At 34.2% G+C, this 19,920-nt stretch overlaps 1 protein-coding gene across 4 annotated transcripts in view; it reads left to right on the top strand.

Moving 5' to 3' along the window:
- LOC139977852 (uncharacterized) overlaps positions 1 to 19,920 on the top strand; it is a 63,872-nt gene that overhangs the window by 8,369 nt on the left and 35,583 nt on the right. For 2 of the 4 annotated variants that reach the window (XR_011796722.1, XR_011796723.1), the window contains exons 11-16: positions 149 to 318; positions 545 to 664; positions 1,233 to 1,347; positions 1,972 to 2,068; positions 2,649 to 2,730; positions 3,651 to 9,572. Coding sequence is in view for 2 of the 4 variants with exons in the window: in XM_071987538.1 (XP_071843639.1) it covers positions 12,560 to 12,874; positions 14,715 to 15,014; positions 16,024 to 16,347; positions 17,308 to 17,616; positions 17,789 to 17,884 (1,344 nt within the window). In the remaining 2 variants the exon portion in view is untranslated. Of the gene's footprint in view, positions 1 to 148; positions 319 to 544; positions 665 to 1,232; positions 1,348 to 1,971; positions 2,069 to 2,648; positions 2,731 to 3,650; positions 9,573 to 12,559; positions 12,875 to 14,714; positions 15,015 to 16,023; positions 16,348 to 17,307; positions 17,617 to 17,788; positions 17,885 to 18,363; positions 18,441 to 18,797; positions 18,969 to 19,167; positions 19,279 to 19,665; positions 19,839 to 19,920 lie in introns of all 4 variants that reach the window. The other 2 variants (XM_071987538.1, XM_071987539.1) reach the window with 2 other exon arrangements.

Here is a 19,920-nt window from a genome sequence, read left to right on the forward strand (position 1 = left end):
CCGAATAAGACTGAATCATCCTCGGAGGGATTTATTAATATAGATACTAATTCTTATTGATAAGTAAGATAGCCATATCCAATAAAATGTCAATATTTATGGAGATGTCTTTGTTGAACCCCATCTTTGATTTCTTCTATTGCTTTAGGTAAACTGTTCCTTATTAGTGAGCATCTCAATTGTGAAAATCTGCAAAGCGTCTTGTCACGTGATAAAGATAAAGGGGACTACGATTGCTGTAGTTCTTTTTCAGTTTCTGACGTCATCAAACACGTAGCGGGGATTTTGGAAGGAATGGACGTCCTTAAGACATTCGGGGTAAGCAATGTAAAACTTGCCTGAGTTATCAGCTAAATATTGTTGCTTATTTAGTAAGACACTGATTTTTAATCAACCTCTTCTCCTTGTTGTAAAGTTGCTATTCGTATCTAACCTTTCTTTAAACAAAACAAACTTTCAGGCAAACACGAAGGCATAATTGAGACCGCTTTGTCTCTTAATTATATCATAACTGCTTTACGTATTGGTTTCCATATTCTGTCAGTTCCTTCACCCTGGCTTAACAACCAAGAAGGTTTTATTAACCAAGGAAGGGCAGGTAAAATTATTTGACTTCTGTCTGGCCGGCGATGCACCAAAAATAGCTGCTCTTAAGAAAGCACAGGTAAATTACTTATTTATTAATGGAGGTATGACCCTGTTCTTTGTCTGTCTAATAATTATATTTTTATATTTTTATCTATTAACTTAACTACTTGTATGGTCTTTATGATCAGAATAAGTGTTGTTTGTAAAGGATAGCGGAGTCTAAGATGAACAACTTTATTTAGATCATGCTTAATAAAACACAATACTCTAGGGGAATTGCTTGTTCTCGTTGGAGGTTTGGCATATTTTGTGGACTTCATTACAGAAGTAGATTATTATGATTATTTTAATGGAAATCTCAATAAATTTCAATATCATACATGGACTGTTCTAAACTGTTTTTCACTAATGCAATTAAAAATTCTCCATATCCAAATCACTGTTTAATGTTGATCGAAATCTATGCACAATTGAATTATTTTCCAATTTAACTTATCATCATTTCGACATAAGAAAGCAAAAATGAGTTGTGAGTCTATTGACCTAAGTGTACAATTCTGGATAAGTATAACCTGAATAAAACATTAATATATTAATTACTTTCAATCACTTTCATTCGTTATAAATTCCTTTTTATTTTTCAGGTTCCTACGGTAACTTTGAACCAATTTCCACCTGAAATGTTACTGCTGAATCAGTATACAGAATCAAGTGACGTGTGGTCTACAGCAGTAGTAATATGGGAGATTATGGCAGCTGGTAAAGAAATTTAATCATAACGAAATCCTTGTAGCAAATAATAAAGTGTTTAATAACAAAATACGTTGCTTATTATAACAGAAAACTACAGCAGTTATCAATAAAAAAGTGTCATGTTTCACATATGAGTAGTAAATTGAATTTTATCGAATATATTTATCTCCAATAAAAGTACATCACAGATAGCTCAAGTTTTTGAGTTTCAGTTAATTCTGAGTCAAGTGGATTTGCTCAAATATTTACAGTAATTTGAATGCAGAAGAAACATGTAAATATTTTATAAAGAAAATCAACTTATTATAATTATCTATAGAGACACCTAGATATATTGTACATGAAATACCGTCAAATGCAATCCAGTACCAAATTATAATATTGCACATTTTCCTTTTTTTGGTGACGGAAAGTTACATTACTGCTCTTATCGGTATTTAAGGTTAGTTTATTAGAAGCAGAGACATTTTATGTTTTTTTTCTAGTATCCTGTATATACCATTACTGCACTGTTTTGTATGTCTACGTATATGCGAAATATATTAACTGAACTGAACTGGTGTTCCTTCCATACACAAGTTGGATATACATATACTAGTTTCGATGTTTCTACACTCGCACATCTCTTAGGAAACCCACCATTTCCTGCCAACAAGGAAGTTACTAGTGTTGACGGAGAAGCGACCACACCATCAGCACCCTGGCCGGAGAAGTTCTTGCAGATAAAGTAAGAGAGAAGTCATTGTTTAAAGTACCCTTTCATTATATAAGTGTCAAAGTAACCGCATTCCATACTAGTTGAAGTCGGTGTGTAATTAATTCTGTATTTTTCTATTTGACAGACAAATATTTAAAAGTTATTGTAGGTTGTACAACTATCACACAGTGTAGCCTATGCGATTTTTGTAGTTGGATTAAAAAAAAAGTTAAAATGATAGATTAATTGTGGAGTATTTATTTATACTTAAGTCTACTTAGGTTACCATAAATGAAGTTAGCGTGTATGGTGGGCTGACTTGTTTGTTTCAGGTACTTTCATCCAAGTGAGTGTTTCTATAGTCACTTTAATTAGAGCTATGTAATACTCATTGATATGTAAATCGTTGAAAGAGTCCTTTATTTTAACCAAATAATAGCCTCACTATTTCTAGTGGGAAATCTTACAAGAAATTGATCATGATAGTAAAACTTATTAAGTGTGTTTATTAGTATAACACTTCCTGTATTTCATATTTACACTGAACATATAAAATAGTACACTGCATCTGCTGATTCACTATTTGATTTGATTTCTTAATCAACTGCAGAGATGAAATCTTGTTCGATTGCTGGAATCATAACTCATCTCTTCGACCTTCCATTCATCATCTGAGGGGAACATTCGTAGCTGTAAGTAATCCATTACTCATCTTTAGAACAGATATCAGTGACCATTACGTTGCGTAGGTGGTATCAACATCGTTCTTACACATGCTCAATGAATAAAATTCCATCCCCGATTTATTTGAATCTTAAGAAAAGAAGTTTTACCAAGCTGTTAAAGGTAGTTTAAGCAGTAGTTCATAAACTCTATCCTAATCGGCCTATATTCATCATTCCTTAATTTCATCATGTTAGTCATCCCAACTGTCAAATTGGAATTCATGGGTAGGAAATGGAATCGAAAAGACAATATATAGTGAGGTTTAGTTTATTGGTATCGATTTTATTGGTATCGATAACAACCGAGTTAAAGCATTCGGACAACTAACCCAATATAGAAACGCGTAATAGAATTCATAAAATGTTATGTTTTGACAAAGAAAACTGCCACAGATATACCACATGAAGTAAAGCGGCATTTTATTCACAATAAAGGTCCTATGTCGACCATCACGATGTGCTAAGTCACGTGCAAGGATAACAATGTAACTGAATATGTAGCTTCACCTTAGACAGCGTACGATAATCGATAGTTGTAGTTATACAGATGTCTGATATTACCAGCTAATGTGGCTTCATATGATTTCATTTTACTTGATATTTATTATAAATATATGTGGTTTGTCAGACGGTGTATAAATCCTAACTTCGGTGTAACAACGACATAATGTATTCTAAAATACACTGTTGAATACGCTTGGAATGGGCTCTATTTCCTGTTGTGTTTATATTCCCATAAATATTCATATCTAATATATTTATGATTTTCTATTGATTTGATTGTACCTTTGATGTAAAGAAGTTCAGTTCAGGCAACGTTTAATATATATTGAGCATTTTTGTTGTTGATAGTGTCTTGCAAAAGTCCCACTATTATCCCTTAACAGATATTTGAAAAGTTAATCACGGACAGTTCTTATGAGATACCGATACCTACGACGTATTTACCTACGAGAGCCCCTAATACCGCTCAATCTACCTATGCAGAACAAATCTACCATGTTGGAATGTGAACTGAGTGTGCATTGGTTCTAATACTGGCGATTGATCATCGCTACGAAACTTCAAGATTTCCCTGAAGTCACGGGACCTACCTAAGCAGAAAACATATGCCATGCTGTAGAGTATAACATGGTGTCGCATATGTTCTGATCGGCAGTCATTATTGACCACCACCTCTAGAACTGGGTGTCAGCTATGTTCTGATCGGCAGTTTTTTTCCTGTAATATATGATTATTAGTATACTTTATATGTTGAGGGTAAAGTTGAAAGACTGTATAACAACACACATGCAACTTTGATCTTTCATTGGTTATATGAAAAATACCGTTTCTTCATTCTCTTGATATAAACAACTTCAACAGTTTCTGATATATTCATATAATAGATAACATTAACAGAGTCAGTCAATTGAAAGTTATGGAACGAAACATCCCTACTGTGCTACTTAATAGTAATGTCCTCCATATATAAGTTACACATTAACTCATAGGTTTCTAATTCGATAAATTTTTACTTCATAATTTCTTGTTACAGCTAGTGTTGTAAATTTATCAATTCCATGGATGCCAAAAAGTCAGTTAAACTCAGTCTGTAATTATTATAAACAGTAAGATACTTTTTTATTATACTTTTCTGTACGTTCTCGGCCGTGTACATTGCATATCGTTTCGGTGGCTACCGTAATTTTACCCTCATTTTCTGGTAACAAAGAGCACAATTTCTCTTTCTTTTATCAAGCTTAGATGACATTCAAAGCTAAAGTAATATTAATGATGAACTAACGAATAATTTTCTGTGTGCGTCTTTCTTGTACATCTTTGTGCAACTTTGTTTACAGATGAATATATTCACAATACTATCGTGAAATGCAAATATTGACCTAGTAATTAAGTCAATAACGTATCACAGTGCAAGCCTCCATGTATAATTAGCAGGCCATGGTACAATTACGTCATTGGCTTCCTTTTTTTCATCTTTCTTATGTTGTTCTTTATTTTCTCGGGACCCCGTAATTTCAGCGCGGGCCAGACCGCTGTATTCCCTGAACCCTCTCGTCATGTATGACAACAGCAGCCGACTGACCGTGATATAGGCCACATTGAAATGGTCATTGGGTCCCTCCACCAGATGCCTAACCAGTGAAGAAAAGGACTTCACTCGACCCCCACCCCCTTATGTAAGCGACGAGTTTCATCGGAATGAGATTCCTCTTGCATCGATAAGGATCAAAATATCTGAACAGAACTTCTACGCAAGCATTAATATCGGATTGATTAGGAAGGTATACGGAGGCTACTGTGCCCCAACACAATCACATCACGAATTACATGTCAAGAACATTGTTGCTCTGTGTTCATTACCTTTGAATACATTCATTTACCGTATACTATGTATTAAGTAACTTTCTGGATTAAGCAATAGTTCATATTTAGTTTATACTTTAATCATTTTTTCACCATTATTTAGTGTGTTTGTTCATACTCTTTTCCCCTTTTGAAGAGTGTTCCTGCTAACTGCTTACAAAGGCTAAAGGGACACACACACACAGTATCAATCTGTACACACATGATGTATTCTACAAGGAAATATTTTATTGAATATATAAGAAGGTTTACTGGCAAAGTGAAAGATATTAACCACTTAACGATAACTTGCTAACAACCGAACGGAAATCACGTGATCCTATTAGTTGTCATTTGATATTGATTTACTTTTCTTTCAATTTCAGTCGTATTTAGAAACGAGTTGTTTACGTTCATAGCTGTTTTAACACACAATGAAAACTCAACGCATAAAAAATCCCTTTGTCGCACTTTGCTCATCTCATCGTCTCTCAAAGCATCCCTCTTTCTCTCAACACCTCTATCTCTCGAATAAAATCTCTGTCTTCTCCTTTGAGCATATCGTGACTGTTACCCAGTCCCTTGTAACCATGCACATTTAGCAGGAATGTGACAAACCTGGACGTAGGTGACGACGCATTCATTTAGACATATCATATCTACCTAGCGGGAATTCAAATAGGATTGCTACAGGACTGGACATAATAAAGTATTTGTGATATCGTTGCTAAACTTTTTGGTAGTTGCTGGTTGCGTAACAAGCACGGCTAAAAGGCATGGCTTGTCTGTCTGGAAAAAATAATATGTCAAAATCATCACCAATATGGTCATGCACGATATTAAACATTAATTCCCCTTCGAAAAGAGAATGTACAAATGATAAACATGACCCTAAAAAAAAAGAGTTCCTTCCCTAGTTAAATGTATTCTACCCACCTCCTCCATTTATTTAGCGTTTACAGTTATCACAATGCGCTGTCAATACGAATAATATTTATCTGCTAAACTTATTACATCCTGTTATTGGCTCCTTCATCCATCAACTACATCCCAGTTATTCCTCCTCTCTCTGCCTCTTGTGTATGGACATGTCATTCAGGAGTCTAGTCATCCCAGAATTTTCAACCAAATTTCTGTAAGCGGAACACGAAAAAAAACTTAAAAACAATGTTGTCAAACTATAAGTATAGAAACAAGAAATGAAAGTATTCTGCGTGACATAAATTTGACACGACAGAAATACAACAGAGATAACCCGTACTTATACTTACTTAAGTCTAATATGAAAAGAATATTAAATATTCCAATTGCAAACAAGCATAGTCCTGCAAAATAGAAGGCTACCCAAAACTGCTAATGTTAGAATATTCAATACTCGGATATTATTACTTAAATAAAAACTGAAATAAAGATATTTATGAACACAAAAATACTAACAATAGCTACATTCCCTCTTAAAGCATGATATTACAGTATATGTTGACGCATTTTAAACATTGTGCTTAGTCAACGATACCGATTTGGTATCCAAAAGGAATCGCACATCAACTTTAAATTTATTGATCTATTTATGGATTCTGTTACCTTCAATATAAATAAAATAAGTGACAAAAATATTCGGTGATCAAGAGAAAATTTAGATAATTCGTTCAACATATCGAATATTGTATTGGATCGATTATCACCAACAACAACCCCTAAATGATATCATCATGAGTTAATCACACTATGCCTAGTGTAACGTTTATGGTAACACCGAAACAATAAAAATGGATGGCGCAAGTCCATTAAAGTAGTCAACTGAAACTAAAACAATCTTTCTTTCTCTGTGCGGGGATTATCAGACAGCCAGCTGAATGCTAACATAATGTGAGTTAGTTATGCAGGCGCAAATTCTATTACAGTTAAAATACATTCTTCTTTCGTTTTTATGCTAAGTACCATTAACGATTGTACAATTACAAATCCGACAAAAGAGTGAATCACAGACATTCTTATGTTAACAATCAACATGGAATGTTTCAATCGCTATTATGGAGAATATAAAAGTTATGTCATTGACGTCAAACAACGTGAGAGGGCAATACACACCTCCACCAAAAACAATAGAGGTCTTGTACTCATGATGTTGAATCCACCCACCAAGTATGAAAAGTACCAATGATTCCCATCGTTAGGTTGCGTGTAAAAGGCTTTTCAGAGTTTGAACTCTGCTGATCTTAAATGAGATTTATACCTCACGAGCAACAGGATTATTTTACTCAATATGGAAAATCAGTATACCATGTAGCCTATGAAAAGTATCCATGACTTCTGCTATAAGAAATCATGTTTTAAAGGTTTTTTGGCCTCGGCAAATGTTTAAAATGTACTCGCTATATGACGACCATGACTAAAAATCTACTCGCCAAATCGCAATATTATACTCACCACTATGACTGCTGTTCAATTCTCTATATTACAGATCTACAACATCAATACATTCCATGAACAAAACTTTAGGCACTTTAGTACATTAGGTATCTACTATAGTATAAACTAGATATACAGTAATATAAGAAGCCAGGTGAGCAATGCGAGCGACCCCCCTTTTTTTGAGTACCCCGAATTTGTTTTAACTAAAAGCAGGAAATATCATTATAGCCCTCTTTTCAGGTTAAAGGAAGCTAAGCGACCCTTCGCAATTTTTCTAAAAGTTCGTCAGTCTGCTACGTAATACGATACTCTTATTATTGTTTATTTCTTGGAACGTGGGAGGCATTTTGGGGAAAACGTTTTCACTGTAATCATGGCGCTATGTCACATGTAATAATGCTCCCTTTGTGAGAAGGGCCCCTTTTAACATTCTTCTCCACACTCCCACTTTTAAATTTCAGGCTATGTCCCTGCAGTAGCTATAAGTGTGCGCGATTACTAAAAGCCTTACAGTGCCTCACTGCTACTTTGAACCGCTACTCGATTGCGCGACTTCGTACATTTTGCCCATTATTTATCTTGTCTTTTAGCTGCAGATTGGCGCACAAAAATATCACTGTTACTCCATGACAATGCCTTAATCAAGCGATTTGTTACGCAATGAAAAGCTAAGGTTAATAGAAAATATATCTTCACAAAATCTTACCAGCAATAAACAGCAAACTTGTTTAAAAACCCCTCAAATTGTTGTATAATTTGCGAACTATGACTGGTGGCCAGTTGGAAAATGCTCTATAGGGTTTAAGTGTTTTTGGGTGCAATCCAGTTAATTGCCGCAGGTTTAAGTGTTTTGGGTGCAATTTTGTTAAATGCTACGGTTTCAATGTTTTGGGTGCAATCCAGTTAATTGCTACGGTTTCAGTGATTTGGGTGCAATCCATTTAAATCCTTGGGGTTTCAGTGATTACATAATGCTTAAAGAATGGATGAAACTCTATATCCGAAACTGCTATGTCCATCTCTCCTTCAATTGTCAACTCTTGTAAATCTATTGTCCATGTTTGTATTGTTTGTTGTAAATTTAATACTCTGAAAAATATGTTAAAAGTGTGATTTACGTCATACAAAATAGAACATGTCATTATGTAATTTACGACCCCGCGTTATTTTATGTGCATGGCGGCCACATGTTTCCATATTACGTGTACCAGATGCTTTAAATCTAGCCTGAGTACTTTAAGATCCTGGTACAGAATGACGAATGCTCTACTGCGTCAATACCCCAGCACGAGTATTAAAACGAGTAAGAGTACTTACAAAAATAAACATTACGAATAGTACAACACCTCACATACCTCCTTATCATTCCATTTTCTGTTGTTTATCTTGATAACTGTTAGATTTCCTTCTGTTTCAAATTGTGAAGACAGTTTCCATACATTGATTTTAAGCTCATTTGAACATTGGTGATTTGGATGTTAGGAGCTACCGAATGTTTTTTTTGGGGGGTGGGGGGGGGGGGGTTGCTTTATTTCTTCATATTTTTTTCCTAAGAATTGTGTAGCTCAAACTGCATACAGCATTTTTGAATCAATTTTGCTAAATGTTGTGTGGTTATTATTATGAAAAGTAGGTAAATATTCATAGGGGTAGAAAAAACTGTCTAAATATAACGAATTATTTTAAATGAAAGGTTTCGACTTTACGAAGCTGTTCGTTGACCTATTTAGGAAATGATCAGCTGTTATCACGGTTCTGATCTACTGCTGCTACATATGTAATACGTTAACTACGATATACTGTGATTGGGCTTTTACATTTTCTGTCCTTTTGTAACTTTTAATCGAAACCTATTAAATTGATCATAAATAATCACTACATGTAGTCCTCTTTCATTTTGTGTCCACATAACGCCATGTAATAAATTGTTTGGCAAAGGCGGTGAACAAAATTACGTGCGCTGTCTAAACGAGAAGGAAACAGACACATATGTTTAACCATGTTTGTTTTACTGATACTGTTTTTCACCTTATCTGAACAAGCAGTAGGTGAGTTTTATAACCGTTCGTTTTCTTACATTTTTTGTCCTATTGTAACTGTTAATAAAACCATGTAATTGATCATCAATAACCACTACCAGTAGTCCTCTTTCATTTGTTTTCACATAACGCCATGTAATAATATGTTTGGCAAAGGCGGTGAATAAAATGACGTTAGCAGTCTTTACGAAAAGGAAGATGAAACCTACGTTTAACAATGTTTGTTTTATTAATACTGTTCTTAACCTTATCTGAACAAGCCGAAGGTGAGATTTTAACCGTTTGTGTTGTACCTTGAGTGGTCTTCAAACTGATATCTCAATTATGTTGTAATGTTATAATGTTACCAGATATAGAGAAACTTCACGTTTCCGAATTTCTTTTCCGAAAATAAGTTAAACATTAACACAGAAAAAGATTAAGTTTCCTGCACTAGTATTTTCATTTTGACCACAATTTGACACCGTACAATTTCTTGAAGTTATGCAAAGCTTTTTTAGCTATAAAAGTGATTATTAACAACGAAGTCAAAGGAAATTTTTGAGAAACTGCTGTCTCTAAAAACACGACCAGTATTAGATTATGTGTAAGTTAAAAAATTTCTAGTAATAAGGAAATATTGCCCCTCCGATATATATATATATATATATATATATATATAATCTTGTTATATATATATATATATATATATATATATTGTTTGGCTACAGTACATGTCACCACACATTCCTGCCAACATGTTTAACCCGTTTTCGTAACGGAAGGCTATGTAACGGAATGTTATGTTGTATAAGACGGAAATCTTGTTATAGACATGTTAAATTTCACTACGGAATGCCATATGTATAAAATGTCCAAAACAATGCAAGCATGTCCACAATAATATAAGCATGTCCAAATTTATATATACATGTCGAACTAATATAAGTTTGTCCAACAATTATGGTAGCATGTCCAAAATACAATAAGAGTGTCGAAATATTAAATGAGCATGTCTAAAATATTAAAAGAGTGTCGAAAAGTAATCCAAGATGGTCGAATGTAACTGCTAAATTCAATTTTGTAGTGAACATTTTAGCGTTTTAAGTTACGCCATATGTTGCAAAATAATGGGCATGTCCAATTTAAATATGAGCATGTCCAAATTTAAATAGAATTGTCGAAACTAATATGAGTATGTCCAAAATAATATGAGCATGTCCAAACATATATAATTATGTCCAAACATAGTATGAGCATGTCCAAACGTCTCGCGTGTGCCTGGCATGCGCACTTCAACTTTATTCAGTAAACATTTAGTCGTTTGAAGTCACACCATGTGTTCCAAATATCTAACTTTTATATTGGTATGTCGAAAACATATTCAGCTTATCAATACCTTCTTTGGGGTTACTCTGTATCGTCTGACACCATGGTTATCATTGTGACATCATAACATTGCACCATTCTTCTGTTTTTGTGAAGCAAATAATTCAGAATATGTAAATACAAGACCATCACCTAACAGTTTTCTTTTTAACATCCCCTTGTAATGTGAGTAGTTTCGCCCTGCCTATAGGTGTTTAAACTATTCATATATGACGCGTAGGTAAATAAGTTAACGTACGAAATTACGTACATCATGCACATGCGCTAACAACTTTCTGACTAGTACATAGTTATCACAAATGTGTACGTTGACAGTGAAAATGAGCTACTATACTGTGGTAATTTTTAACCGAGAATTGTGATACTTAATTACGGTAACCAGGCTTGTTAAAATAACAGTTTTGTCTTTATTATTCATGTACCTAAATAGTTGAAGTATACTTAAGTAGATAATCTAACAAGATGGAGTTTTGGGGTGAATGGGTTGCCTCTCTACCCAATTTAGTTGACGAAGTTGAGAGGGTTACCCATTATTGGAATGGGTCTGCCGTGGGATTTTTACAGTGACTAGTTTTACGGATTGAGGAAAGTATCACCGTTCTGCATTACATTTTATCATTCAATATCGACGAACAAATTTCGGCCGGTTACGAATTATGGTCTAGCTGATATGAATGAAGATGACACTAGCCCAGGAGTATAAAGACTAAGCCTTGGCTAGAGGTATCCCACGCTTACTCTTCACTCTCACCTTCTAACTAAATTTCAAGATGGAAAAGTGGAAATAATCCGCCAACTACAGATCAGTGGTGCAACCGTGTGATGGACACAATGGTTCTTCGTAACTCACTGATAGTCACAGCACCCGGTCGACCACTCGCGCTACGAAAAAACACAATTAATATTATCTCGAAAATAAAATCGTCCTCGACCGACATTTTATTAAAATATATAAACACATACATTTAGACGGGAATGGATGAAATGTACGTCGTCTTACTTTTCGCTTGATATGCTGTATTTGTTTTCAGCACACCAAAATAAAAAGTTCCATATTTGGAACATATGGCGTAACTTCAAACGCCTAAATGTTCATTGAATATAGCAGTTACCCTCGAGACTTTTGTATTGGTTTTTCGACACTTTTACTATTTTGAACATTCTCGTATTGTTCGTCACTCTTATATTATTTTGACATGCTTAAACTATTTATGGACATACATATATATTGGTTTCGACATGTTTACAAACATTTAGACATGCTCCTATTAGTTTGGATAAGCTTATAATATTTTGGACATTTTGCAACTAATGGCTTAATTTAAACGCCTAAATGTTCACCACAAATATGAAGTCAGTAATTACATTCGACATCTTCATATAATATTTCGACACTCTCATATTATTTTGGACATGCTCATATTACTTGTGGACATACTTGTATTATTTTCGACATGTTGATATAAATTTGGACATGCTTATATTACTTTGCACATGCTTATATAATAAATCAAGCAGTCTCGAGAGTTTCACATTCCAGCACTGGTTTCAAGATAATACTTGCATAAAAAATAGATAACTTTCATTGTGTTATTTTTGTAAGAACTTTCTTTCTTTACTTTTTACAGTGAAAAGCGTAGTTACTCATCAAAGGCTGGCATTGGAAGGGAAAAGTATATCGATAGAATGGCTTCTTGATGTTGGCTATCAAATTAAAACAGCCATACTGGATAAAGATGGCACAGAATTACTACGACTTCAAGAATCAGGACCTATATCAGCAGGAAGATATTTTATAAATGGGACATATAAGAAAGATATGCGGTCTTCCTTAACTTTTAGAATAATAAACGTTTCTTTCTCGGACACAGGACACTATTCATGCTATGTATACAGTGATAATGATATACCAATAGGTTTCCAATCGCTGCTTTACGTTCAGGGTAAATTATTAAACTGTTTAATACAGAATTTTTGCTCTTGACTAATATGTTTAAATGAAATATTAACTTCGTCTAAAAGGCTTGTTTATTAGGAAATAAGAACTCAAAATGATTACTTCTTAGTGTTTAAGTTCCCTGGCCTTGATTTCTTAATTACTTACTACTTATAACTACTTAGTCTAACCCAAAGACCATAAGATCAGTTTTCATGTGTATTACAAAACTCATTTGATTTCTCAATTATGTAATACTTAGAACTACTTAGTCTAACCCAAAGAACATAAGATCAGTCTTCATGTGTACTACAAAACTCAATTGATTTCTCAATTATTTAATACTTAGAACTACTTAATCTAACCCAAAGACCATAAGATCAGTCTTCATGTGTATTACAAAACTCAATTGTTTTTTCAATTATTTAATACTTAGAACTACTTAGTCTAACCCAAAGACCATAAGATCAGTTTTCATGTGTATTACAAAACTCATTTGATTTCTCAATTATTTAATACTTAGAACTACTTAGTCTAACCCAAAGAACAGAAGATCAGTCTTCATGTGTATTACAAAACTCAATTGATTTCTCAATTATTTAATACTTAGAACTACTTAGTCTAACCCAAAGACCATAAGATCAGTTTTCATGTGTATTACAAAACTCATTTGATTTTTCAATTATTTAATACTTAGAACTACTTAGTCTAACCAAAAGAACATAAGATCAGTCTTCATGTGTATTACAAAACTCAATTGATTTTTCAATTATTTAATACTAAGAACTACTTAGTCTAACCCAAAGACCATAAGATCAGTCTTCATGTGTATTACAAAACTGAATTGTCAACATCAAATTGTATTCAAGGGTGTTCTGTGTTGTTTACATGTAGTACATAGAACATGTTTTGATTGAATTGTTAGAATTTGTAAACAATAGGTTACCATTAACAGTAAAACCTGGACTGAGGAGCAGACGTTGGCACTCGTTAAGCCTTAAAGAGCTTTACGGAAATTAAGCCGGTTTTAAAGCTATCTTGAAAACCGACATCGCCATAGAAGCATTATTATCACTCAAGTGTTCCTGCTCCTTGGTGCAGAAAGTTGGACATTAAAACAGAATGACATGAAGAATATATAATCACTTGAGCTGTGGGTGTGGCGTAGAATGCTTCAGGTCAGCTGGAAAGATAGAAAGACAAATGCATGGTTCCACCAAAGGGTAGGAGTTTCAGAAGAGGAAGGTATACTTCTCCAGTTAAGGAAGAGGAAGCTGTCTATGTATGGACATTGGAAGCGCCGATCAGATAGCCTAGTTCAGATGAGAGTAGAAGGAGAAGTAGAAGGGAAGGCCAGGCCAGGACGTAGGGAACGGAAAATGGCCGTGGCAAGAGCAAAGGCACACAAGAGATTGCCGACGGTTCTATATATGAGGACTATGGCAAAACAACAGCAGCAGCAGTTCCTGCTCTTTTGACTATGATATATCAACACATATTCCGCGCTGTTTGTGACCCTTAAATGTGACTTAGAACTTTTTAACGTATCTTTATAAGGTTTGCTATCTGCTGTAAATTCTGATATCAATATGCACCGATTAGACTGTTTTGATTTTTATGGATAAACATTGAGATGAAGCATATTTAAGAATGATCAAACCTTTGTGTGCTTTATGCAAAATTGCAAAGGTCGACGATATGTCGGTATTTAATGCATCATGCCCCTATATTATTATATACAAATACACTAACCACTTCTAACCAGAACAAGAGGAAGAGAAGGACGAAAATTAAATAACAACAATCATAAAATTGGCACGATATTAAATGTTCACTTATCGTTACAGGATATCCAGTCTTGAATAGTAGTACGAGCATCGAAGGCGAAATGAGTACAGCAGAGTGTTGTGTTGATTCTTCAGAAGGAACGGTGGATGATGTTACGTGGTTGCTACAAGATGGTCATCGAACTATTGATTTCGCATTTCTCAATACGCATAGATTTGCCACTCATATTTCAGACAACAAAACAGAGCATTGTGAGAGTGTTCGCTTTCAAAGTGACCGACGTTATCATCAAAAACCGCTTACTTGTTGGATATCCAATGTTCTCAACCTATCTGCTTCAGTCGTTTTGGATGTTTTATGTAAGAAATGATTCCAATTTGTTTTTATTTTGTTTTATCCCAATTGTGATTGCTGTGACCGTCATGACCAATGATGAATTTAAGATTTGATGGTCAGGAGCCACTTTCTGGGGAAAGTGGCTCATTAGTCACGGGCATTTTGGTAGACCTAAGAGCTACTCGGCAGGGACTAGGAGCCAGTTTGTAATTTAAACGAACAACATATACGTGTAGGTTATACCTTGAATATTGGGGTAGACTTGTTCAAACCACAAAGATATTCCACAAGATAGGCCAACTGAAAAGCGTGTCACGTATGAAAGCCAATTCATGAGCGAGAACTTGGATTATAAACAAATTGCCATTTGGCGAGCGCAGCTCTGGTTGTATCGCCGAAAGCATTGATTCACTTGTCACTAATAATGCTGCATGTAAGACTATGTAATTGTTGTGGGTCGTACAAACTGTGGCATCACTTCTTTCCAACTTATGCTATGCATATAAATTGAGCTTTGCAACGCGCACTGGAAAATTCTATTTCTGTGCAATGCGAAGGGTATCTCTTATGAAAGGGGATGAGAAACCTCAATATGTCACAGAATCATTGGCTATACCCATGTTGTCCCAAAAAATCCCAAAGATCATAAGTAAGGGCTAATGCCGCTGCTTTGGCCATAAAGGTAACTTGTCTTCTGTAAAAATAGCTAATAACTAGGCTTGAGAGAACCACACAGCACCTAAGAGCTGCGACCGGCAAATAATGGAAATCGAAAATCCACTATTGATCAATACAGCTAATCTAGGATAATAGCGATCTTTTACACATTGAAAACCTTCCGTTGAAAAGGCATATCTAGCCCACACGCAACCTATGTGGCCATGAAAATCTGAAACTGTTTGCAAAAGTAGCCTATAAGAAAATCTAAGATATGCTCTAACCTGATAATCTAAAGTGAATGTGTATAAAAGCCTCGCAGACGTTATTTTTTGTTTTTGTTTTTTTTGTTTGCTTTTTTGTTAATCTTAATAGATCCCGTGAAATTGAAGCTTTTTCTAGATGATTCGGAGATGAATGATACGATTCCCTTTCAAGAGCACACCAATATCACTCTTGTTTGCGAAGCCGATAGTAATTCGGTAACAAACATTACTCTGATAAGATACTTGGCAGGAGATAGTAGAATTCATGAGATTTTAACTCACAAACCTTCTTCCGAAGCTGTGTCGAGTTCCAAAACAGAATGGTATTTCTATTTCAGTAACGTAACAAAAAATGTTACTGGAGTGTACGCATGTGAAGCACAAGACGCTTTTGGTACTTCTAACTCCAGTAAAGTATTTCTAGATATAACATGTGAGTAGTTCATTTATCTTTATTGCTTCAGAGTGAAACTGTTCGTCTACCAAAGCCAACATGGTACCTTACATGTTATTCTATTCAAAGTAAAAGATTACAAGCACACCACGTGTACATAATAAATATTGTTATACTTTTTGGCATGAATATTGATAAGATTCTGGTTTGATATTTCTTTTTCTTCTTGATATAATTTTCGTACTTAGAAGTCTTCTTTAGAACTATCCTGATATTAGAACGTAATCCAAAAGTAAACCTGGTTATATCTGAAGTAACCGTGATAATAAAGTAGTCCAATATTATTTAGCGTTAGCAAGTTAAGGCTTGTTTGAATTAACCAGGAAAACAATATATCAATACTTACAAAAAATAACACATGAAAATTATCTACATGTTACGTTAATGTTATCATGGATGCAACGTAAAACAGTAGAAATCTCTATAAGACATACTAGACTGACTACTGTAAATAAAATGGGTGGACATTATTTTAGACTCTTATGCCAGCCCTCAGAAACAACACAAAACTAAAAACCTGATCATAATGTTTGTCTTGTCAAATAGCATTTATACAATCTAATAGTAATTTATAAAGAAATGGATTAATGTGAACTATTAGGTATGGAATGATTACTCAATGTAATCATCGACTTCGCCGTAAAGATTCTCTTTTGACTTGTAGTACACTGTTGTAATGACCATGTATATAGTACAGTGCTGTATCGCCCATTTTAATATATTTGAAATTTAAAATTTAAAATGAAGAAACGGAATAGTCATATCAACATTATAAACTCATTTCTCAAATGCGTGTTGTACTATGGCATAACAATATCCCTATTCAATCCAATGTTACCACTGAAATGAGTTGTTTCTGATGATTCTGACACATATTTCATTTTCTTCATCTGTATGATGACAATATTCATACTAAATGATGTTTCTTCCTTTTCGTAGATGGGCCTACAGTTTCTTTGATAACACGCGAGAATGTGTCTTTTACTGTCGGTGGTAACGTGTCTATTTTATGTAGGAGTACTTCCAATCCTGTACCAGAAATTAAAATCCAAAAAAGAATTCATGATTTATGGGTGAACCTTAGTATCACACCAACGGTTGTTTCGTCTAAAGAACACTACGTCACAACCTGGCAGTTCACGTTAACACAGATGGAAATGGATCATGTTGGGTCATACAGATGCCTTGTGGGAAACCAAATAGGAGACCCAGCATGGTCTGCAGTTGTCACTCTGTACACATCAAGCGGTAATATTCCCTATTTTATATGTCTCTTCTTTAATTAGTCTAACATTTAATTCTTATAACGCATTTTAATCATATTACGCATAGGCTTCATTTGCTAATACCATTAGTAATAAAGAGGTAGAAAAAGAAAGTACAGCTATTAAATAATTTATGACTTTCGTCTTTCACACAGCTTATGGTCACACCGCAAATATTATCATGAAGTTGTCAATGTGCGTCGCAGTAACAGTTATGATCATCGGGATTCCAATGAGTGTTTCCTATTACCGTAAGTTACAAATATAAGTGACACTGAGTCTTCTGGCATGGTAGTCTAGTATTAACTTAATACTCACTATATTCAATCATTAAAACAAACATATTTTTACTAACTATTGTATTTTGACGGAGTTATATATCTTTAGTTTCAAAATGTTATATATATTAAAGTATTTATTACCTTGCAATACTTTAATGAAAACGAAAACAATTATTGAAAATGAATTTAAAAAAAATATTTACTTCATTTCCAGTCAAACGAAAAAGAGGAAGGTAAGCCTTAGTTATCAATTTAGTCCAGCAAAACCTTGACGCTTTGGAATTGAGTTTATATTTGAATGCTTAAATGATTTTGAATTAGAAATTGACAAAAAACTTGCATCGAAATATTTTACTTTTAAGTAACAACAAGGTGTATAATGTTACTAATATCCCTTGGTATGAATTATGATGGAATGTCCGAGCTCTTTTCGTCGTGTATTTCTGTAGAAGGAAAGAATTACCAGAGATACCTGTTGACGAGGCCAACTCGCAGAACTCGCACCATTCGGAAGGAAGTGAACCTAGTAAGTTACTCAAAATAAATATAATTTTAAATGTATGAATCAACGAAGGCATTTACGAAATTACAACATTTATTACACACCGTAAGTAAAGCCCAGAGTACGTGTAACAGAGTACGATTAGAGAGCTGGTAACATAAAGTTATAATAATTAAGAAACTGAGAAATTACAAATGAAAGTTTTATAGGTTAGTATATTTTTTAATGTCCTCCCAAAGGAAAACATTAAGTAAAATCATATTAGACAGCTACGTTTGTTAAAGTTGACCAGAAAGCTTTTTAAAGCTTAATTACTAAAGGAAACGATGTGTATTCGTGATGTTTATTTCCTTTACGAATCTCTTTTTTTTTGTGTGGCAGATTACTATTATACAGCAGATGCGATTGCAGGAAACGATACCCGGATGTTGAGTGAGAAAGATATTTCCATCATCATGAATATTAAAATGGGAAACATCTACCAAAGATGGAAAGGATCTGTTAATCTTTTTAAGGAGACCAATAAGTGTGTTGTAATAACAACAATGATAGGTAAGTGATAACATTGAATATTCAATATCTATAAACCAAAAGCTGATGTTAGCGTCAGAGTCAGATATTGGTACAGTAAATCCAATTTTATATCATTTAAATATATAGCTTTAATTGAGTGACCTTGTGAACAACATGTTGATATACACATGTTAACACGCTCTAATTTATTGCTGACCCTTTTCTGTCATATTTTCAGAAAAGCTCATTAGAAAGAAAAATATTAATTGGGAGGCTTTCATCAGAAAATGTCTCGAGTTGCCAGCATCGAACCATCTAGCGAATATTGAAGCAATATCTATCCAAAGCAGTGAGTTTGTCCTTTACATGCTTTAAAAAAGTAATAATGAGAAATGATGGACCGTGAATGGAATGGAATCGTTTTCATTAAAACTAACATGCTCGGGTTATGATTTAGCTCCACCCGTCCCTCATCGGCTGTGACAGTAAAGGAAGACAAGGTTCTAATGGACAGTCTGCAGTCGACAAGATCTTCTGATCAAGTCAAGAGTCATTATATATTGCCCGAACAGGAGTTAATCATCCTCGGAGGGATTTTATTAATATTGATATTAATTCGAATTGATAATTAAGCTAGCCAGTTTTCATCGCGATTAGAATCATATCCAATGAAATTTTATTATTTATGGAGATTTCTTTGGTTGAAATTCATCTTAGGTTTCTTCTATTGTTTTAGGTAAACTGTTCCTTATAAGTGAGCATCTCAATTGTGAAAATCTGCATAGCGTCTTGTCACGTGATACTAAAGATAAAGGAGACTACTATTGTTGTAGTTCATTGTCAGTTCCTGACGTCATCAAATACGTAGCGGGAGTATTGGAAGGAATGGACATCCTTAAAACATTCGGGGTAAGAAATGTAAATGAGTTATCAGCTAAATATTGTTGTTTATATAGTCAAACAGTATTTTGTCATCAACCTCGTCACTGTT

This window comes from Apostichopus japonicus, chromosome 12, assembly GCF_037975245.1.
Source record: "Apostichopus japonicus isolate 1M-3 chromosome 12, ASM3797524v1, whole genome shotgun sequence".
Lineage (NCBI taxonomy): Eukaryota > Metazoa > Echinodermata > Holothuroidea > Aspidochirotida > Stichopodidae > Apostichopus > Apostichopus japonicus.